At 46.4% G+C, this 23549-nt stretch overlaps 1 protein-coding gene across 1 annotated transcript in view; it reads left to right on the top strand.

Moving 5' to 3' along the window:
• reck (reversion-inducing-cysteine-rich protein with kazal motifs) overlaps positions 1 to 16398 on the top strand; it is a 102516-nt gene extending 86118 nt beyond the window's left edge. Inside the window, exons 15-21 of the mRNA XM_077224979.1 lie at positions 14 to 136; positions 2749 to 2920; positions 5336 to 5531; positions 5736 to 5946; positions 6031 to 6104; positions 12348 to 12503; positions 14943 to 16398. Of these exons, the coding sequence (XP_077081094.1) occupies positions 14 to 136; positions 2749 to 2920; positions 5336 to 5531; positions 5736 to 5946; positions 6031 to 6104; positions 12348 to 12503; positions 14943 to 15161 (1151 nt within the window). The 3' untranslated portion in view covers positions 15162 to 16398. The remainder of the gene's footprint in view (positions 1 to 13; positions 137 to 2748; positions 2921 to 5335; positions 5532 to 5735; positions 5947 to 6030; positions 6105 to 12347; positions 12504 to 14942) is intronic.
• The last annotated feature ends 7151 nt before the right edge of the window (positions 16399 to 23549 follow it).

The raw sequence follows: 23549 nt of genomic DNA, 5'->3' as shown, positions 1-23549 counted from the left end.
TGTTCCGGTCCAGCTCACGGTTCCTCCATCCGGCTCGACTGCCAAGTCTGTTCCTGCTTCGCCGGAGAAACCGTTTGTTCGTTCCGTCAGTGTCTGCGGTCCGACGGAACAGAGGAGGACCGGAGCAGCTTCACAGGTGTGTGTTTGTTTCTCAGATTACACCTTTCTCTATATTCAAATATAGTTATTCATGCTTACTACACAATAGCAGACAACAAATGTCTCAGTTACGTATGTAACCCTAGTTCCCTGAAGAGGGAACGAGATGCTGCGTTGAGACGCTGTGGGAATGCCTTTGCGGGATTGTGTTGCGAAACACGTATGGAATCATTTACATTTACATTTAGTCATTTAGCAGACGCTTTTATCCAAAGTGACTTACAACTGAGAACTAAAGCAAGCGAGTCATCGTGAAAAGGGAAGAACAATGCAAGAAGTGCTCAAAATACAAAGTTCAGGCATTGCTCAGAGTAGCAAAAGCCAGACAAGGGAAGATTTAAAAGGGAAGGAAATCTTTTTTTTATGTTAAGTACTCTCGGAAGAGGTGAGTTTTCAGTTGTCTTTCTCAGTCCAATGGGGTGACGAGACATCATAGGCAGGTGACGTCACAGACCAGGAAACTATAAACCACACCTAAATCAAACAGTGCCAGCTTCTGATAAGCTGAAGCAAGTCAATCACGGGCATGCCAGGAGTATGTGCAGGTGACGCAGCGTCTCGTTCAGTACCAATAGGGACCTTAGGAACATAGCCAGGCCTAGGATGAAGGAAGGCCTTTACCATGCCTGGCAAGAATTCCAGGCACGAGGGTGAATCCGAGAGTGCTTGAATGTCTCCAATTCTCTTCAGAGATGAGATAGCAATAAGAAAGATTATAGAGGCCTTCTAGTACAACAGCCAAGTCCCAAGTTGGCACCCTCGTGCGGACTGCTGGCCTCAGCCTCAAAGTACCATGAAGAAAACAAGCTTTTAGTGGGTGTCTCCCCATGGATGTTCCACTCAAAGGGACGTGGTAAGCAGCTAGTGCCGCCACGTACACCTTCAGTGTAAAGGGGGATAACCCTGTGGAGAAGCGCTCCTGCAGGAACTCCAGCACTGCACCCACCGGTTAGTGAACCGTGTCCAGCTGGTGCTCTCCAAACCAGGAAGTGAATAATCTCCACTTCAAGGCGTATAACTTCCTCGTGGATGGAGATCTGGAGTGGAGAATGGTCTCAAGAACCTCTGTTGAAAGACCTGAACTTATGACCAGGGCCCCCTCAGAGGCCCACAGTTTCCACAGTTCAGGGCGGGGGTGAAGGATCGACTTACGTGAGAGAGTACACTGTAACGGTCTCATGTACAACAGGCCGTAAGGTATAACATTGGACGCTGCTGCCATCAGACCTTACAGTCTTTGAAACTGCTTTACAGTGAGTGGCTGGCCTAGCTTTACTTGTTTCACAACTGAGAGAATCGAAGCAATAAGAGCAGGACACAGGCGTGCCTGCATCGTCGTCGAATCCCATACCACACCCAGAAAAGTGGTCCTCTGTAATGGAGATAGCTCGCTTTTCCTGGTATTCAACCTCAACCCCAACTTTTTTATCTGGGCGAGGATGACATCTCAATGCCGAACCGCCTGATGCTCCAATTGAGCTAGAATCAACCAATCGACGATATAGTTCAGTATGCAGATGCCCTGGAGTCGCAGCGGAGTCAGAGCTGCATGCACACACTTGATGAACGTGTGGGGTGATAAAGCTAGGCCCCCGAAAGCGAACCTCAGGAACGTTCTGGGTTGGGGAAGGATGTGTACATGAAAGTACGGGAGAAAGGTATTTTCTCTCTCCTTCATTCCTGAGAGGTTCAGCCATAAATGCCTCTCTCAAAGAACGGCCCACTGACTTGGCCTTCTCCTGAGGTAATGTGCGAATTGCCTCCTGACCTCCTCACTCTCGCTCATGTCTTTTAATAGGTCGGCCTGGTATGCCTGCAGGATGAACATAGTGTGCAGGAACTCTGCGGCCTTACCCACTGCTGAATAAGCTTTACCCACCAAAGCCGAAGTGTTTCTGAGTGGCTTTGAGGGTAATGCCGGTGCTTTAAAGGACGATGCCAACTCTGGGTAGAGATGGCTCGCAAGCGTCTCTTCAGCCCTGGTCATCGCCCCATAACCGCACTGTCTAGCCCCATGGATGTTATAATATGTAGATATTTGGGGACTAAACACACGGTATGAAACCGGTTTCTTCCACGACTTCGGCACCTAAGTGCATACGGCTGCATACGGTAAGGCACAAAGTGTTCATATAATTTACTTTTCTGCTGCACTCCTAAACAAACAACACACAGTTGGTGTGTAGCCCCACCCGTGAGATAATGAGTGCAGGGATGAACACACTTCCTATACTGTTGTTCGCTCGCCATGATATAGTTTATTTTTTATGCATATAATTATTTATATATATAAAATTCCATACATGCCTCATGACGCAATCACGCAGAGGCGTTCCCACAGCATTTCAATGCAGCTCGAGCTCCCTGAAAGGGAATTTTAAATATAGACTTTCAAAATAAAACTACCAGTCGAGTCTTTGCAGTAATGAAGATTTTGTAATGTTTTAGTCTCTTTTGCTTTCATTTGATCACAGAAGAGACTTGTTGCCTTGAAATGGATATGACTTTAACCCTAAGCTTTCTCTGGTAAATAAAAGAGTATGATTATCATAGCACGTTTTTGTCATTAGAGTTGCTCTTCTTCCTCAGGTCTTCCCTGCGGTTGTGCGGATCACTTTGTCCCGGTGTGTGCCGGGAACGGACGCACATATCCCAGCGCATGTGTGGCTCGCTGTGTCGGCTTCAGGGACAATCAGTTTGTGTTCGGCTCGTGCAGAAGCATCGACCCCTGCCTGCCCAACCCCTGCCAGAAGAACCAGAGGTGAGTTATGAAGTCCTTCACACACATCTGACCCGAGTTATTCTGTCTGAGACTGTTCTGCTGGAGTGAAGCTGAGAGTTCACAGCCCTGTCCTGACGGGATTAGTCCAGGAGCTGTGTGTTCTTCAGGAGTGTGTGTGTGACTCTTCCTCTGGAAACAGATTCCTCTTACATCCACTTTAACTGCTGGCAATCCGCTCACACAGTCTGCTTTCTGAATCCATTACTATAGTCAACAAGCATTCTGTGATATGATAAAAGACACCAAAGCTTCATTAATAATAATAATGATGATGATAACTGATAATAGTACAGTTTAATAAGTAGAAATAAAAAAACTTATTTGACAATGAATTTGTATTATTAAACTAAAAAAAAAATCAATTAAATTGTAATTATAATTATTGAAAGAAAAATATTCCTCCAACTTGCCACATGAATATAAATAAATTAATATAATAAATTATGCAAAACGCCAGGTTATTTTAATACATGTAAAAAAAAATCAATGAATGCATTAATAAAATTAAAACATTTCTAATGAATAACTGTAATAATAATGTATTTTGAATAAACTTTTCCTCCAACATGTACAATATATAATAAAAGGCTCAAATCTTTAATAAATTATTTGAAGACTTATTTAATAAATAATAATCATTAATACTACAATTTAATAAAAAATAAATAATACAAAATATAATGTGTGTATATATATATATATATATAATTTCTTCATTACATTATATATATGTAATAATTTATTAATCAAATAATTAGTAATAATAATAAATTACAATATTTTAAATCCTTATATAAGTTAAGTTAAGTTAAACAATATTATAAAAGACTTTTTAACAATCTTTAATAAATAATAATAATAATAGTAAAATGTAGTAATAAGAAATTAAAATACAAAATAATTTAATCAAAATCAGGGTTAATTGCAACTAACACTAAAACTTAAACGAAATAAACATGAACTGAAATAACAAAAAAAAGTAGGAAAAATGTCTTATTTTCATTTAGTTTATTTTAATGTACTAAAATTACTAAAACTAAAACTGATTAATAAAACTGAAAAATATATAAAAAATATATAGACATATTTCAAAAAAAAAAAGACTGAACATATACAAATAGAAAACACTTCAAACTATTAATAAACTCTCAATAACCTTAAAATAACACTGTATCAAACATAACATGGTATTAATTACTTCAATTGAAATAACTGGTGTGAAAGATTAATAAAAGCAACACTGCTGACGTCTGGTTCTCAGTCCTGCTGTGACTGAATCAGGACACACACAATCTGTGTTTGGTCTCTTCAGTGTGTGTGTGTGTGTGTGTGTAAGCGCTAGTTTGCTGTATATGTTCAGATGTCACTGAAGACTTTCACACACTCATGATCTCCAGCGTCAGGTTAAACGAGTCTCTGAGGATCTTTCCACGTCTGTCTTATGTAACACACAGCAATGCATGTTGCGTAACATCTGCTCGGCCGGCTTTTCAAAGGAAATGTTTGTTCCTCTGTAAACAAGATGATAAAATGTGTAAGCTTTGATGTTAAACATCTGACGAGGACCAGAGGATGTGTGTTATCTGTGTCTGTGACCTCTCGACCTCTGCACGCTGGATTCAAGATACTAAATCACTTCATTTCAGGCTGATTTACCACTTTAAGTGTCACATGATCCCAGCTGACAGGGAACCTTCTGGCAAGATATGAACAAATGTTCTTCTAGTAACATTAAAACATTTTTCATGTGGTGTTTTTCCTGAAATGTTTTAGTTGGATGTTCGTCTAACATTTGGAAATGTTACTCCTTGTTTCAGAACAATCAGAGAGCATTTAAAAGTAACATTCCTATAATTATTAAAGAATGGAACGTTTGGATAACCAAGAAAAAACGTTTATAGAACATTCAGAGAACGTTTTTGTGCCTTAATCGGAATTTTAACGGTAGCACTTTACAATAAGGTTCATTAGTTAACATTAGTTAATGTATGAACTAACCTTGAACAATACATTTGTTACAGTATTTATTAATCTTTGTAATTGTTAGTTAATATAAATACAGCTGTTCATGTTAGTTCACAGTGCGGTAACTAATGTTAACAAATACAACCTTTGATTTTAATAATGTATTAGTAACTGTTGAAATTAATATTAACTAAGATTAATAAATGTTTTAGAAGTCTTGTTCATTCTTAGTTCATGTTAACTAAGGTAGTTAACTAATGTTAACTAATGATCCTTATTGTAAAGTGTTCCCACTTTAACAAATCGTTCTGAGAACATGTTTGCTTGATATTGTGACTGAAGTGGGAAACAGAAATGGAGAATGTTAAATGTCATGAGTGTATGAACACCAGAAGCAGGTTTAGATGTGTGTGTGTGTGTTCGTCACAGGTGTATCCCCAGACGTCAGGTGTGTTTGACGGATCTGTCGGACTATCCCTGCCCGCAGTACGAGTGTGTGACCCGACCGAGCGGCTGTGAGCAGAACCAGCTGGACCCAGTGTGTGACACAGACAACATGGAGCACGCCAACCTGTGCCAGCTGAACCTGCGGGGCAAGAGCCTGGCGTACACCGGGCACTGCCAGGTGATTGTGTGTGTGTGTGTGTGTGTGTGTTGCAGGAGTCCTGCCGGAGGCCCAGAGAGGTGTGTGTCGTGTGTAACGTGTGTCGTGTGTAACGTGTGTGTGTGTGTGTGTGTTGCAGGAGTCCTGCCGGAGGCCCAGAGAGGTGTGTGTCGTGTGTAACGTGTGTCGTGTGTAACGTGTGTGTGTAACGTGTGTGTGTTGCAGGAGTCCTGCCGGAGGCCCAGAGAGGTGTGTGGCCACAGTGGTGAGAGCTACAGTACGGTGTGTGAGGCGTTCTCGGCCCGCGTGGCCGTGGACTATGAGGGCCGGTGTCAAGCGGTCGGGGTCGTGTCGGGGGTCCCGTCGGACTCGGGCTGTAACACGGTGCAGTGTGCTCCTCTCTCCACCGGCCGGTGCCGGCCCGTCACTCCACCGGGTCAGCGCCGCACGCTCAAGCCAAACACTCATTTAATTTAGATTAGAGTTACAGACTTCTTTAATCTCTTTAAACGGTTTGCAGGCGCTTGCTGTCCGGTGTGTGCGGGAATGCTGCAGATCCTCTGGAACAAACAGCAGATGAACATCTTTGCCAAGGTAAATGTGTCTCTCCATCTCTCCAGTGTTGAGTGACATCAGTCAGTCAGCAGGGGGCAGTGTTGAGTTGCAGTGGCATCAGTCAGTCAGCTTGGGGCCGTGTTGAGTTACAGTGTTGGGTTGCAGTGGCATCAGTCCATCAGCAGGGGGCAGTGTTGAGTTACAGTGGCATCAGTCAGTCAGCAGGGGGCAGTGTTGAGTTGCAGTGGCATCAGTCCGTCAGCAGGGGGCGGTGTTGAGTTGCAGTGGCATCAGTCAGTCAGCAGGGGGCAGTGTTGAGTTACAGTGTTGGGTTGCAGTGGCATCAGTCAGTCAGAAGGGGGCAGTGTTGAGTTACAGCGTTGGGTTGCAGTGGCATCAGTCAGTCAGCAGGGGGCAGTGTTGAGGTGCAGTGGCATCAGTCAGTCAGCAGGGGGCAGTGTTGAGTTACAGTGTTGGGTTGCAGTGGCATCAGTCAGTCAGCAGGGGGCAGTGTTGAGTTACAGTGTTGAGTTGCAGTGGCATCATTTCGTCAGCAGGGGGAAGTGTTGAGGTGCAGGGGCATCAGTCCGTCAGCAGGGGGCAGTGTTGAGGTGCAGAGGCATCAGTCCGTCAGAAGGGGGCAGTGTTGAGTTGCAGTGGCATCAGTCAGTCAGCAGGGGGCAGTGTTGAGTTGCAGTGGTATCAGTCCGTCAGCAGGGGCCAGTGTTGATTTGCAGTGGCATCAGTCAGTCAGCAGGGGGCAGTGTTGAGTTGCAGTGGCATCAGTCAGTCAGCAGGGGCAGTGTTGAGTTGCAGAGGCATCAGTCCATCAGCAGGGGGCAGTGTTGAGTTGCAGTGGCATCAGTCAGTCAGCAGGGGGCAGTGTTGAGTTGCAGAGGCATCAGTCAGTCAGCAGGGGCTAGTGTTGAGTTGCAGTGGCATCAGTCCGTCAGCAGGGGGCAGTGTTGAGGTGCAGTGGCATCAGTCCGTCAGCAGGGGCCAGTGTTGAGTTGCAGTGGCATCAGTCAGTCACCAGGGGGCAGTGTTGAGGTGCAGAGGCATCAGTCCATCAGCAGGGGGCAGTGTTGAGTTGCAGTGGCATCAGTCAGTCCGCAGGGGGCAGTGTTGAGTTGCAGTGGCATCAGTCCGTCAGCAGGGGGCAGTGTTGAGGTGCAGAGGCATCAGTCCGTCAGCAGGGGCCAGTGTTGAGTTGCAGTGGCATCAGTCAGTCAGCAGGGGGCGGTGTTGAGTTGCAGTGGCATCAGTCTTACAGCAGGGGGCAGTGTTGAGTTGCAGTGGCATCAGTCCGTCAGCAGGGGCCAGTGTTGAGTTGCAGTGGCATCAGTCAGTCAGCAGGGGGCAGTCTTGAGTTGCAGTGGCATCAGTCCGTCAGCAGGGGGCAGTGTTGAGGTGCAGAGGCATCAGTCCATCAGCAGGGGGCAGTGTTGATTTGCAGTGGCATCAGTCAGTCCGCAGGGGGCAGTGTTGAGTTGCAGTGGCATCAGTCCGTCAGCAGGGGGCAGTGTTGAGGTGTAGAGGCATCAGTCCGTCAGCAGGGGCCAGTGTTGAGTTGCAGTGGCATCAGTCAGTCAGCAGGGGGCAGTGTTGAGGTGCAGAGGCATCAGTCCGTCAGCAGGGGCCAGTGTTGAGTTGCAGAGGCATCAGTCCGTCAGCAGGGGGCAGTGTTGAGTTGCAGTGGCATCAGTCAGTCAGCAGGGGGCAGTGTTGAGTTGCAGAGGCATCAGTCAGTCAGCAGGGGGCAGTGTTGAGTTGCAGTGGCATCAGTCAGTCAGCAGGGGGCAGTGTTGAGTTACAGTGTTGGGTTGCAGTGGCATCAGTCAGTCAGCAGGGGGCAGTGTTGAGTTACAGTGTTGAGTTGCAGTGGCATCAGTCCATCAGCAGGGGGAAGTTGAGGTGCAGTGGCATCAGTCAGTCAGCAGGGGGCAGTGTTGAGTTACAGTGTTGGGTTGCAGTGGCATCAGTCAGTCAGCAGGGGGCAGTGTTGAGTTACAGTGTTGAGTTGCAGTGGCATCAGTCCGTCAGCAGGGGGAAGTGTTGAGTTGCAGTGGCATCAGTCAGTCAGCAGGAGGCAGTGTTGAGTTGCAGAGGCATCAGTCCGTCAGCAGGGGGCAGTGTTGAGGTGCAATGGCATCAGTCCGTCAGCAGGGGCCAGTGTTGAGTTGCAGGGGCATCATTCAGTCAGCAGGGGGCAGTGTTGAGTTACAGTGGCATCAGTCAGTCAGCAGGGGGCAGTGTTGAGTTGCAGTGGCATCAGTCCGTCAGCAGGGGGCAGTGTTGAGTTACAGTGGCATCAGTCAGTCAGCAGGGGGCAGTGTTGAGTTGCAGTGGCATCAGTCTGTCAGCATGGGCCAGTGTTGAGTTGCAGTGGTATCAGTCAGTCAGCAGGGGGCAGTGTTGAGTTGCAGTGGCATCAGTCAGTCAGCAGGGGGCAGTGTTGAGGTGCAGTGGCATCAGTCCGTCAGCAGGGGCCAGTGTTGAGTTGCAGTGGCATCAGTAAGTCAGCAGGGGCCAGTGTTGAGTTGCAGTGGCATCAGTCAGTCAGCAGGGGGCAGTGTTGAGTTACAGTGGCATCAGTCAGTCAGCAGGGGGCAATGTTGAGTTACAGTGGCATCAGTCAGTCAGCAGGGGGCAGTGTTGAGTTGCAGTGACATCAGTCAGTCAGCAGGGGGCGGTGTTGAGTTGCAGTGGCATCAGTCAGTCCGCAGGGGGCAGTGTTGAGGTGCAGTGGCATCAGTCCGTCAGCAGGGGCCAGTGTTGAGTTGCAGTGGCATCAGTCAGTCAGCAGGGGGCAGTGTTGAGTTGCAGTGGGATCAGTCCGTCAGCAGGGGGCAGTGTTGAGGTGCAGTGGCATCAGTCAGTCAGCAGGGGGTAGTGTTGAGTTGCAGTGGCATCAGTCAGTCAGCAGGGGGCAGTGTTGAGTTGCAGTGGGATCAGTCCGTCAGCAGGGGGCAGTGTTGAGGTGCAGTGGCATCAGTCAGTCAGCAGGGGGCAGTGTTGAATTGCAGTGGCATCAGTCCGTCAGCAGGGGGCAGTGTTGAGTTGCAGTGGCATCAGTCAGTCAGCAGGGGGCAGTGTTGAGTTGCAGTGGGATCAGTCCGTCAGCAGGGGGCAGTGTTGAGGTGCAGTGGCATCAGTCAGTCAGCAGGGGGCAGTGTTGAGTTGCAGTGGCATCAGTCAGTCAGCAGGGGGCAGTGTTGAGTTGCAGTGGGATCAGTCCGTCAGCAGGGGGCAGTGTTGAGGTGCAGTGGCATCAGTCAGTCAGCAGGGGGCAGTGTTGAGTTGCAGTGGGATCAGTCCGTCAGCAGGGGGCAGTGTTGAGTTGCAGTGGTATCAGTCAGTCAGCAGGGGGCAGTGTTGAGTTGCAGTGGGATCATTCCGTCAGCAGGGGGCAGTGTTGAGGTGCAGTGGCATCAGTCCGTCAGCAGGGGGCAGTGTTGAGTTGCAGTGGCATCAGTCCGTCAGCAGGGGGCAGTGTTGAGTTGCAGAGGCATCAGTCAGTCAGCAGGGGCCAGTGTTGAGTTGCAGAGGCATCAGTCAGTCAGCAGGGGCCAGTGTTGAGTTGCAGTGGCATCAGTCCGTCAGCAGGGGCCAGTGCTGAGTTGCAGAGGCATCAGTCAGTCAGCAGGGGGCAGTGTTGAGTTGAAGTGGCATCAGTCAGTCAGCAGGGGCCAGTGTTGAGTTGCAGTGGCATCAGTCAGTCAGCAGGGGCCAGTGTTGAGTTGCAGTGGCATCAGTCAGTCAGCAGGGGCCAGTGTTGAGTTGCAGTGGCATCAGTCAGTCAGCAGGGGGCAGTGTTGAGTTGCAGTGGCATCAGTCCGTCAGCAGGGGCCAGTGTTGAGTTGCAGTGGCATCAGTCAGTCAGCAGGGGCCAGTGTTGAGTTGCAGTGGCATCAGTCAGTCAGCAGGGGCCAGTGTTGAGTTGCAGTGGCATCAGTCAGTCAGCAGGGGGCAGTGTTGAGTTGCAGTGGCATCAGTCAGTCAGCAGGGGCCAGTGTTGAGTTGCAGTGGCATCAGTCAGTCAGCAGGGGCCAGTGTTGAGTTGCAGTGGCATCAGTCAGTCAGCAGGGGGCAGTGTTGAGGTGCAGTGGCATCAGTCAGTCAGCAGGGGCCAGTGTTGAGTTGCAGTGGCATCAGTCAGTCAGCAGGGGGCAGTGTTGAGTTGCAGTGGCATCAGTCCGTCAGCAGGGGGCAGTGTTGAGTTACAGAGTCATCAGTCCGTCAGCAGGGGCCAGTGTTGAGTTGCAGTGGCATCAGTCAGTCAGCAGGGGGCAGTGTTGAGGTGCAGTGGCATCAGTCAGTCAGCAGGGGCCAGTGTTGAGTTGCAGTGGCATCAGTCCGTCAGCAGGGGGCAGTGTTGAGTTGCAGAGGCATCAGTCCGTCAGCAGGGGCCAGTGTTGAGTTGCAGTGGCATCAGTCAGTCAGCAGGGGCCAGTGTTGAGTTGCAGTGGCATCAGTCCGTCAGCAGGGGCCAGTGTTGAGTTGCAGTGGCATCAGTCAGTCAGCAGGGGGCAGTATTGAGTTGCAGTGGCATCAGTCAGTCAGCAGGGGCCAGTGTTGAGTTGCAGTGGCATCAGTCAGTCAGCAGGGGCCAGTGTTGAGTTGCAGTGGCATCAGTCAGTCAGCAGGGGCCAGTGTTGAGTTGCAGTGGCATCAGTCAGTCAGCAGGGGCCAGTGTTGAGTTGCAGTGGCATCAGTCAGTCAGCAGGGGGCAGTGTTGAGTTGCAGTGGCATCAGTCAGTCAGCAGGGGCCAGTGTTGAGTTGCAGTGGCATCAGTCAGTCAGCAGGGGCCAGTGTTGAGTTGCAGTGGCATCAGTCAGTCAGCAGGGGGCAGTGTTGAGTTGCAGTGGCATCAGTCCGTCAGCAGGGGCCAGTGTTGAGTTGCAGTGGCATCAGTCAGTCAGCAGGGGCCAGTGTTGAGTTGCAGTGGCATCAGTCAGTCAGCAGGGGGCAGTGTTGAGTTGCAGTGGCATCAGTCAGTCAGCAGGGGCCAGTGTTGAGTTGCAGTGGCATCAGTCAGTCAGCAGGGGCCAGTGTTGAGTTGCAGTGGCATCAGTCAGTCAGCAGGGGGCAGTGTTGAGTTGCAGTGGCATCAGTCCGTCAGCAGGGGCCAGTGTTGAGTTGCAGTGGCATCAGTCTGTCAGCAGGGGCCAGTGTTGAGTTGCAGTGGCATCAGTCAGTCAGCAGGGGGCAGTGTTGAGTTGCAGTGGCATCAGTCCGTCAGCAGGGGCCAGTGTTGAGTTGCAGTGGCATCAGTCAGTCAGCAGGGGCCAGTGTTGAGTTGCAGTGGCATCAGTCTGTCAGCAGGGGCCAGTGTTGAGTTGCAGTGGCATCAGTCCGTCAGCAGGGGGCAGTGTTGAGTTGCAGAGGCATCAGTCAGTCAGCAGGGGCCAGTGTTGAGTTGCAGAGGCATCAGTCAGTCAGCAGGGGGCAGTGTTGAGTTGAAGTGGCATCAGTCAGTCAGCAGGGGGCAGTGTTGAGTTGTAGTGGCATCAGTCAGTCAGCAGGGGGCAGTGTTGAGTTGCAGAGGCATCAGTCAGTCAGCAGGGGCCAATGTTGAGTTGCAGTGGCATCAGTCAGTCAGCAGGGGGCAGTGTTGAGTTGCAGTGGCATCAGTCCGTCAGCAGGGGGCAGTGTTGGTCCTTTCAGTGCATTACTGGAGGGTGAATGCGCTACACATGCATGAATTTCTCCAGAACAGCATGGTTTACATCACCCACTCTAAGGATATTTATGCTCTGTAAGCATTGTGTTATATGTGCGTTTATTAACTTTTAGCAGTGAATGTTGTTATTTGGGTTGTGGCCTCCCTCTTAAAACCATATTATCTTACGTTATCAATTGGATGAATGAAATCAGTGAACAAACAACAAACTGTATGAAATTTACCCTACTGTGGGTAAAAGTTGCATGTTGCAAACACTTTAAAAATATTAAGTTTATAAATAGCTCTTTTATACTAGTGTTACTTGCCATGAAAATAACCAAGGAATCTTGTCTGACGTTAAAACACCAACAAACCAAAATCTATCTAATGTAACAGATGTTGGCTTTCATTAATGGCCAATAACGTCTGGCAGTGTTGTACTAATTAATTCAACATTGCAATCATCACTGTTTCTCACAGGAGGGACAGCGATGTGTACTAATGAGTGATGCTTTAAATGATGCGGCCTGTTGAGGAAATGTGTATATGTGCTAAGAGATAAATGCCTGTGTTTGTGTTGATATTGACACTGCGCGTGTGTGTGTGTGTGTTTCAGTTGAACCGCAACCAGCCGGTGACACTGCACGACATCCTGAAGATCCTGCGTCTGCACATCTCTGTTCCTCAGTGCGACATCTTCGGCTATCTCAGCATCGACTCCGAGATCATCATCCTCATCGTGCCTGTGGATCAGCAGCCGACGCCACTGCAGGTGTGTGTGTGTGTGTGTGAGTGTGTGTGTGAGGACGAGTGTGTGTGTGTGAGTGTGTGTGAGTGTGTGTGTGAGAGTGTGTATGTGAGGGCGAGTGTGTGTGTGAGTGTGTGAGTTTGTGTGTGAGAGTGTGTATGTGAGGGCGAGTGTGTGTGTGTGAGTGTGTGAGTTTGTGTGTGAGAGTGTGTGTGTGAGGGCGAGTGTGTGTGTGTGTGTGTGTGTGTGTGAGGGCGAGTGTGTGTGTGAGGACGAGTGTGTGTGTGTGTGTGTGTGTGTGTGAGTGTGTGTGTGAGAGTGTGTATGTGAGGGCGAGTGTGTGTGTGAGTGTGTGAGTTTGTGTGTGAGAGTGTGTGTGTGAGGGCGAGTGTGTGTGTGTGTGTGTGTGTGTGTGTGAGGGCGAGTGTGTGTGTGTGTGTGTGTGTGTGAGGGCGAGTGTGTGTGTGAGGACGAGTGTGTGTGTGTGTGTGTGTGTGTGTGTGAGTGTGTGTGTGAGAGTGTGTATGTGAGGGCGAGTGTGTGTGTGAGGGCGAGTGTGTGTGTGTGAGAGTGTGTATGTGAGGGCGAGTGTGTGTGTGTGAGTGTGTGAGTTTGTGTGTGAGAGTGTGTGTGTGAGGGCGAGTGTGTGTGTGTGTGTGTGTGTGTGAGGGCGAGTGTGTGTGTGTGTGTGTGTGTGTGTGAGGGCGAGTGTGTGTGTGAGGACGAGTGTGTGTGTGTGTGTGTGTGAGTGTGTGTGTGAGAGTGTGTATGTGAGGGCGAGTGTGTGTGTGAGTGTGTGAGTTTGTGTGTGAGAGTGTGTATGTGAGGGCGAGTGTGTGTGTGAGGGCGAGTGTGTGTGTGTGAGAGTGTGTATGTGAGGGCGAGTGTGTGTGTGTGAGTGTGTGAGTTTGTGTGTGAGAGTGTGTGTGTGAGGGCGAGTGTGTGTGTGTGTGTGTGAGGGCGAGTGTGTGTGTGTGTGTGTGTGAGGGCGAGTGTGTGTGTGTGAGGGCGAGTGTGTGTGTGAGTGTGTGAGTGTGTGTGTGAGAGTGTGTATGTGAGGGCGAGTGTGTGTGTGTGAGTGTGTGAGTTTGTGTGTGAGAGTGTGTGTGTGAGGGCGAGTGTGTGTGTGTGTGTGTGTGTGTGTGTGAGAGTGTGTGTGTGAGGGTGAGTTTGTGTGTGTGTGTGTGTGTGTGTGTGAGTGTGTGTGAGAGTGTGTGTGTGAGGGCGAGTGTGTGTGTGTGTGTGTGGGCGAGAGTGTGTGTGTCTGTGTGTGTGTGTGTGTGAGGGCGAGTGTGTGTGTGTGTGTGTGTGTGTGTGTGTGTGTGTGTGTGTGTGTGTGAGGGCGAGTGTGTGTGTGTGTGTGTGTGTGAGGGCGAGTGTGTGTGTGTGTGTGTGTGTGTGTGTGTGTGTGTGAGGGCGAGTGTGTGTGTGTGTGTGTGTGTGTGTGTGTGTGTGTGTGTGTGTGTGTGTGTGTGTGTGTGTGTGTGTGAGAGGGCGAGTGTGTGTGTGTGTGTGTGTGTGTGTGTGTGTGTGTGTGTGTGTGTGTGTGTGTGTGTGTGAGGGCGAGTGTGTGTGTGTGTGTGTGTGTGTGTGTGTGTGTGTGTGTGTGTGTGTGTGTGTGTGTGTGTGAGGGCGAGTGTGTGTGTGTGTGTGTGTGTGTGTGTGAGGGCGAGTGTGTGTGTGTGTGTGTGTGTGTGTGTGTGTGTGTGTGTGTGTGTGTGTGTGTGTGTGTGTGACGGCCACAACTGAATAAGTTATTCAAATAATAAAAAACGAAATGCTCTTGTGAACTCGTGCACCACAACAATATAATGCACAGTATGAAAAATAGATATTCATTTTGAAGTTTGAAATAAGCAATTGAATATGTAATATCAACCAATATAACATATTTTCTAACATAACAAAAAAATCTTTAATTTGGCCAATAACCTATAGAGGTTAATTCAGGATAATTAGGACATGTTTTTCCAGTCATCTCAATGGCAAAAAGTGTCCCAATTTCCCAGAATTCACTCTGTCACTATCTAGGGAAAACGTTTTTAATTAATTAATTAGTTTTTAAAGATTTATCTTTTAAAAATGACTGTTGTCTGGTTGAATCTCACTCATATCAAGTAATAATTTCGAGTATTTTCACAGTTTCTTTGTTTAACATCAGTGTTTGTGTGCAGCCGTTGATCTCCACACTAGTGTTTCAGTGAGCAACGAGCGTTCCCAGCGTTCCCAGCGTTCCCAGCGCAGGCTTACACACTCTTGCATCATGAGCTCCAGATGCTCATACAATCGCCTAAAAATATTAAAGCTGTCTACAAGGACTTACTGCCCTATTTCTGCCCAGTGGAACTGAAAGATGTGTGTGTGTGTGTGTGTGTGTGTGTGTGTGTGTGTGTGTGTGTGTGTGTGTGTGTGTGTGTGTGTGTGTGTGTGTGTGTGTGTGTGTGTGTGTGTGTGTGTCTGCAGATTGAAGCCTGCAGTAAAGAGGCAGAGAAGATCGACTCGCTCATTAACTCGGGCAGCCCGACGCTGGTGTCGCACGTGCCTCTGTCGGCGTTCCTGCACTCGGAGCTCCAGCTCTCCTCCGTCAGCTTCTCCTCGGCCTCATCCCTCTCTCTCTCCCTCTGCCTGCTCTCCTCCTCCCTCATCCTGTCTGTTCACATCTTTTCTCCTCATAACCTCTGACCTTCACAGGTCACCTGACTGGAAACGGTCCCAGTCGACGCTGACCATTACGCTGCAAACTGACAATCAGCATCAGCATCAGGAGATGGACTTTCTTCTCACTATTAAGGACCTTCTCAAAAGGAAGATGTTTCTCAAGTTCAAGCGAAACAGGAAACGGAAGAAACATGTCGAGTTCAGACGATTGCTGCTTTTAGATCTCTCACGGACCCGATTTACTCAAGCACATCAGCTTTCAATAGAAGCCTGTTTCTGCCACGAAATAAAAAAATAAAAAAGGTAATTGCGACTTTTTTGTCTTCTACTTTTTAACCTTTTTGCCGCAAGGTGAGTTTATATCTCACAATTCTGAGAAAAAAGTAAGAATAGTCATTTAAAAAGTCGCAACTGCATAAAAGAAGTCAGAATTTTGGCAAAATTGTAAAATTTTGCGGGAAAAAAAGTCGTCAGAATTGAGTTAGAGTCGTAATTGTTATAATAAGTCAGAATTATGAGGTAAAAAGTCGCAATAATGAGAAAAAAATCTAAATTTGGATAAGTCGCAATTGTGAGAATTTTTTTTAATTGAGGTAGTCGCAATAGCAATAAAAAGTCTGAATTGTGAGTTAAAAAATCGCAATTGCGAGAAAAGGTCAGAATTGAGTTAAACTTGTTTCATTTTTTATTCTGTGGCAGAAACAAGCTTCCACAGCTTTCCAGTGGCCTGAGGATAACTTTTTTTTTTAAATATGATTTATTGTTTGAAATATTGTATAGTTCCTTTAATGTTGATCCATTAAAAAATTCCATAAAAGAGGAGCCCAGCCATGTAAACAAATATGACAATCGTACTGCTTATCCGTAAAGTGGTAAACACAATATGCCTTGCTTATAAATTTATATATATAAATAAATGTATGTGTATAGATTTTTTTTTAAATGAAGTATTGCAAAACCTTTATGTTCATAAGAGAAACAAAATGTTCTATTTTGAGATGTTTTTTTCTGATGATAAGGTAATTTTTAAAGCTAATGCCTGCATGATTGACAGTGTTTTTACAGAATGTGTTGTATTGTCGTGTTGTGTTTCTGTCTGCACCACATTAAGGGCCCTTGTTTCAATCAGTATTATTTGGCTTAGGCAGCTGTGTAGCAGTGTAGGGCCTTACTGTGTCCTGTCCGTCTTAATGTATGTGTGTAACACTTCCCATGTATATTTTTATATGATAATAATAAATGTGATCATATTGCCGAAGGATTTCATCTGAATGGTCTAGTTTATATCCTGGTTTACACTGTCATACAAGCAAATAATGAAACCATATAGGCTATACTACTTGGTGTCATGGTTTTGAAAGAAATTAATACTTTTATTCATCAAGGACACATTGAAATTAATCAAAAGTGACAGTAAAGACATTTATAATGGTACAAAAGATTATATTTCAAATAAATACTGCTCTTTTGAACTTTCTATTCATTAAAGAATCCTGGAAAATAAAATGTTTTAAAATGGTTTCCACAAAAATATGAAGCAGCACAACTGCTTTTAACATTGATAATAATCATAAATGTTTCTTGATCATCAAATCATCATATTATAGTGATTTCTGAAGGATCATGTGACATTGAAGACTGGAGTAATGATGCTGAAAATTCAGCTTTGATCACAGGAATAAATTACACTTTACTATTGTGACGAAGCAGAGCAGGAAGTGCAGCAGTGTTTTTATTAAATAAACTTGAACTATGACAAAGACTAAGACTCCGGAACAGAACAATAACAACATCAAGAACTCACAAAGACTGAACTAGACACAGGGCTTCAATACAAGGCAAACAAGCTAAACAAGACGACAAAGGGGCGTGGCTAATCGGAGACACCTGGGAAGACTAATAGACTAAACATAACGGGGAACTGCTAAACATGGACAAAGACAGGGGAACACAGACAGGGAACATGACCGAACCCACACCCTGACAACTATATATTCACATAGAAGATAGATTAGATTAGATTAGATCAGCCTTTATTTGTCTCACAAATGAGAAATTTCAACATTACAGCAGAAAGTGGATAGTAAGGAATAAAGAAGAATATTAAGTACATTAACATAATAAATATATGCATAAAGGCATGCTTTTCCTTAAGCTTAAAACAGATAAAAAGATTAAAAACAAATTCCCATATTAACGATGCAAAGTGACATTGTGCATTGATTTTCACTCAGACACAGCGTAGTAGTTTCAGTATAGTGCTCAACAGTACTGATTATAAAGTCTCACAGCCGCCGGAAGAAAAGATCTTCTAAATCTTTCCTTCACACATCGTGGATGTATCAATCTGCCACTAAAAGAGCTTCTCAGTGATGTAAGTATCCCATGAAGGGGATGGGACGGGGTCTCCAACATGGATGAGAGCTTAGCTCTCACCCTCCTCTCCTCAGGAGTGAACCCTGCACTCCAAAAGACCTTAGTCTCTTAAGCAGGTATAGTTTCTTCTGGCCCTTCTTGTAAAGGGCATTAACAGTGTCTGTACAATCCAGTTTATTGTTAACCTGGAAACCAAGATACCTGTTGGAGTCCACAATCTCAATATCCACCCCCTGAATATTCACAGAACCGTGGAAACATGCTTAATCCTGCGGAAATCCACCACCAAATCCTTAGTCTTTGCTGCATTGATAAGGAGGTGATTCAGATTACACCAGTCCACAAAGTCCTGATTCAGTTCTCTGTACACTCTGTAATCCCCATCAGAGATTAGACCAACGACAGCAGAGTCATCAGAGAACTTCTGGAGGTCTCCCACCACCTCAACTGGCTCAAGTGAGCAACCCAGGACAGAACTGGCCTTTTTAATCAGTTTGTTTAGCCTCTTCCTATCTACCGTTGTAATGCAGCTACTCCAACATACCACACCAAAGAAGATGGCTGACGCCACTACAGACTCATAAAAGGTAGCAGTCTGAGGTGTTGCAGGTGAAGTCTGCAGTATAAAGGGTAAAAAGGAAAGGTGCCAATACTGTTCCTTGTGGTACCCCTGTGCTGCAGACCACTGTGTCAGACTGACAGTCCTTAATCCTCACGAACTGTGGTCTGCTGGTGAGGTAATCCAGGATCCAGGCTGAAAGGTGAAGGTCTACTCCAGCATCCCCCAGCTTGTCTCTCAACAGTGCAGGCTGGATGGTGTTAAAAGCACTGGAGATATCATAAAACATAATCCTCACCGAGCTTCCAGCTTTTTCCAGATAAGGTAGATGAGGGCGTCATCCACTCCGATGCCAGGCCGATAGGCAAACTGAAGCGGGTCCATTGACGGATTCACCAGGGGACGAAGATATCCTAGAAGAAGTCTTTCAAATGTTTTCATCAGATGAGACATCAAAGCCACCGGTCTGTAGCCATTCATGTCTTTGGGGTGTGGCGTCTTAGACACAGGAACCAGACATAATGTTTTCCATAGCTGTGGTACTTTCCCCAGCCTCAAGCTCAGATTGAAGATGTACTGTATAGTCTCACACAGCTGGTCTGCACAACACCGAAGAAGCCTTGGGCTGATTCCATCTGGTCCTGCTGCCTTCCTCATCTTCAATCTCCCCAGCCCTCCTCTCACCTGGTTAACAGTAAGAGACAATTCAGAAAACAGCTGATTTACATTCTAATAATATTTCACTGTTTTTACTGTATTTTTGATCAAATAAACGCAGAAACATTAAAACTCTTCCCTCCCTAAACCATATTATATGTCAGGTGTGGTGGTGGTGAAAGGAGCGAGGACTCAGGTGCAGATGATGGGCTTTTAATGATAATAAATCATTAATTTTAATGATAAAAAACAAATCAGACAACAAAAACTACCCCGAGGGGGAAAACAAGAACAACTGAAGTACACAGCAGGGAAACACACAGTGTATACGACGACTAAACAGCACAGGACGGCAAACACAAGGAGAATAAATAGGGAGAGCAAACGAGGGAGGACAGGTGGGGCAAATAAACCAATAATCAGGTAGCAAGACGAGCGGGGTTAGACAATCGATAGGAGAGCACATGACACAAGGAAACCACATGACAAGCCATCAGCTTACACCAAACATGACTAAAACACGAGCACATGGCCAGTAAAACAAATCATAAGCCACGTGTTCACACAAAACATGACAACACGAAAGCACACAGCTAGTGAAAACACAAGCACAAGACAAAACAGGAGTGTCAGGGCTCTGTAACAAAACCAAGAAATAGACTATACAGAAGTGACAGAACCCTGACATTGTAACCATTATAGATCATTAACTATTACTTTAATTATATATATATATATATATATATATATATATATATATATATATATATATATATATATATATATATATATATATATGGTTAGGGTTATATATTATAAGGTTATATATATATATATATATATATATATATATAATGATTTTGAGAACACATTTGCCGAATTGCCAGACTGAAGCCTAAATATATTAGCCTGGCAAGCCAGACCTATCAAGATGTTAGGTCTGGGAATTTACAGTTGGCATACCTCAATCCGAGGGGCGGGATAAACGGTTGTCTTTCAAATTCCCTCTGCACGCAATAGGACAGCGCTACAACCAACCAGAGCAACGAACGGCTGTGGCTGAGTGAGTCCCATGCGTTTCCCACCAGCGGAGCTAGTTGATATATTAAACTTTTGCCGTATCCGGTCGTCAAAACTCTGAACACATCTTTCTTTTTTTAAGAATGACTTAAGTGACGTTCTCTTAACTCCAAGTCATCCAGAGTCGCGGCCAAAGCCGATTCGAAAGACCGCTGTTTGCCAGCTGCATCTTCTTTGTTTTCAAGAAGCAGATCACCTATGGAAATCACGTGGAACTGTCACAACTCTGCCGTCATTATGTTAAGCCCGCCCACCAACTCTATACACGATGTGATTGGCCTGACCAGAGTTAGGTTTTTCCAGCTCGAATGTCAACGGAGAGTTGCTAGACCACACTTTGCAGCAAAATATTTTTTGCTGCCGCTAGGGTGCGTCTAGATTTCTAGGCTATAAATATATTACTGACCCATAAAAACAAAGAGGCTCTTTTGACATAATATATAGCATGATATTTGAGCATGATATTATGAAGAGAGACACTTAGAGGCACACATTATATTTAAAATATGCACTGCAATAGTATCAGCTAATCGTCCACATGATTTAACAGCATTCGCACTGTTTATATCTGTTCTCAACTCTGGGTTTGTGTATTTCACATCTCTCATCAAAGCCCTCATCTTCAGAACACACACACTTCTACAGAGTGACTGTGAGATCACATCAATCTTATTATCTGTGACAGCAGGGAGCTCAGAGTCATAAACTCTTTCACTTTTGTTAATAAAGAATACCTAAAAATGTAACAAAACAATAAAAAAAACCAGAAGGATTTTCAAGATGTCTTTTGTTATGTTCCACAGAAGAAAGACAGTCATTCAGGTCTGGAGCAACATGAGCGAGAGTAAACCACAGAAATTCATTTTTGTACTGTTTCAAATTAACCATTTAAAATTATTCTTTTGCTGTTTTAGTTTCAAAGACTTTTTATTGCCTAAAGTCCGGCGATTTTCCTTTACTGCAATACTGAGTGACACAACATATTGTTAGTGGGTTAGTCTGAGCCGCTTTCACCAAAAAAGGAAATGACTATCAATTCTCAAGAAAAGCCAGAGCCACTGACATCATCAGATGACCACTGCAAACACATGAGTGTGAGCGCTTCAGGAGTGTGAGATCTCAAACACACAAGTGTAAGCGGTTCAGGTGTGTGAGATCTCAAACACACGAGTGTGAGCGGTTCAGGTGTGTGAGATCTCAAACACACGAGTGTGAGCGCTTCAGGAGTGTGAGATCTCAAACACACGAGTGTGAGCGGTTCAGGTGTGTGAGATCTCAAACACACGAGTGTGAGGGCTTCAGATGTGTGAGATCTGAAACACACGAGTGTGAGCGCTTCAGGTGTGTGAGATCTCAAACACACGAGTGTGAGCGCTTCAGGAATGTGTGATCTCAAACACACGAGTGTGAGCGGTTCAGGTGTGTGAGATTTCAAACACACGAGTGTGAGCGTTTCAGGTGTGTAAGATCTCAAACACACGAGTGTGAGCGCTTCAGGAATGTGAGATTTCAAACACACGAGTGTGAGCGCTTCAGGTGTGTGAGATCTCAAACACACGAGTGTGAGCGCTTCAGGAGTGTGAGATCTCGAACACACGAGTGTGAGCGGTTCAGGTGTGTGAGATTTCAAACACACGAGTGTGAGCGTTTCAGGAATGTGAGATCTCAAACACACGAGTGTGAGCGTTTCAGGAGTGTTAGATCTCAAACACACGAGTGTGAGCGCTTCAGGTGTGTGAGATCTCAAACACACGAGTGTGAGTGGTTCAGGTGTGTGAGATTTCAAACACACGAGTGTGAGCGTTTCAGGTGTGTAAGATCTCAAACACACGAGTGTGAGCGCTTCAGGAATGTGAGATCTCAAACACACGAGTGTGAGCGCTTCAGGTGTGTGAGATCTCAAACACACGAGTGTGAGCGGTTCAGGTGTGTGATATTTCAAACACACGAGTGTGAGCGGTTCAGGTGTGTGAGATTTCAAACACACGAGTGTGAGCACTTCAGGAATGTGAGATCTCAAACACACGAGTGTGAGCGTTTCAGGAGTGTTAGATCTCAAACACACGAGTGTGAGCGTTTCAGGAGTGTGAGATCCCATACACACGAGTGTGAGCGTTTCAGGAGTGTGAGATCTCAAACACACGAGTGTGAGCGCTTCAGGTGTGTGAGATCTCAAACACACGAGTGTGAGCGGTTCAGGTGTGTGAGATTTCAAACACACGAGTGTGAGCGTTTCAGGTGTGTAAGATCTCAAACACACGAGTGTGCGCGCTTCAGGAATGTGAGATCTCAAACACACGAGTGTGAGCGCTTCAGGAATTTGAGATCTCAAACACACGAGTCTGAGCGTTTCAGGTGTGTGTGATCTCAAACACACGAGTGTGAGCGCTTCAGGTGTGTGATATTTCAAACACATGATTGTGAGCGTTTCAGGAGTGTGAGATCTCAAACACACGAGTGTGAGCGCTTCAGGTGTGTGAGATCTCAAACACACGAGTGTGAGCGCTTCAGGTGTGTGATATCTCAAACACACAAGTGTGAGCGGTTCAGGTGTGGGAGATTTCAAACACATGAGTGTGAGCGTTTCCAGGAGTGTGAGATCTCAAACACATGAGTTTGAGCGCTTCAGGTGTGTGAGATCTCAAACACACGAGTGTGAGCGTTTCAGGAGTGTGAGATCTCAAACACACGAGTGTGAACGCTTCGGGAATGCGAGATCTCAAACACACAAGTGTGAGCGCTTAAGGAGTGTGAGATTTCAAACACATGAGTGTGAGCGCTTCAGGAGTGTGAGATCTCAAACACACGAGTGTGAGCGCTTCTGGTGTGTGAGATCTCAAACACACGAGTGTGAGCGCTTCAGGTGTGTGAGATCTCAAACACACGAGTGTGAGCGCTTCTGGTGTGTGAGATCTCAAACACACGAGTGTGAGCGCTTCAGGAGTGTGAGATCTCAAACACACCAATGTGAGCGCTTAAGGAGTGTGAGATCTCAGACACACGAGTGTGAGCGCTTCAGGTGTGTGAGATCTCAAACACACGAGTGTGAGCGCTTCAGGTGTGTGAGATCTCAGACACACGAGTGTGAGCGCTTCAGGAATGTGAGATCTCAAACACACGAGTGTGAGCGCTTTAGGTGTGTGAGATCTCAAACACACGAGTGTGAGCGCTTCAGGAGTGTGAGATCTCAAACACACGAATGTGAGCGCTTCAGGAGTGTGAGATCTCAGACACACGAGTGTGAGCGCTTCAGGTGTGTGAGATCTCAAACACACGAGTGTGAGCGTTTCAGGTGTGTGAGATCTCAAACACACGAGTGTGAGCGCTTCAGGAGTGTGAGATCTCAAACACACGAGTGTGAGTGCTTCAGGTGTTTGAGATCTCAAACACACGAGTGTGAGCGGTTCAGGTGTGTGAGATTTCAAACACACGAGTGTGAGCGGTTCAGTTGTGTGAGATCTCAAACACAAGAGTGTGAGCGCTTCAGGGTGTGTGAGATCTCAAACACACGAGTGTGAGCGGTTCAGGTGTGTGAGATTTCAAACACACGAGTGTAAGCGGTTTAGGTGTGTGAGATCTCAAACACACGAGTGTGAGCGCTTCAGGAGTGTGAGATCTCAAACACACAAGTGTGAGCGCTTAAGGTGTGTGAGATCTCAAACACACGAGTGTGAGCGCTTCAGGAATGTGAGATCTCAAACACACGAGTGTAAGCGGTTCAGGTGTGTGAGATTTCAAAC

Source organism: Siphateles boraxobius, unplaced genomic scaffold (assembly GCF_051911475.1).
Source record: "Siphateles boraxobius isolate OS27281-9 unplaced genomic scaffold, OSU_SipBor_1 97, whole genome shotgun sequence".
Lineage (NCBI taxonomy): Eukaryota > Metazoa > Chordata > Actinopteri > Cypriniformes > Leuciscidae > Siphateles > Siphateles boraxobius.
This window is presented reverse-complemented; position numbering and strand designations above follow the sequence as displayed.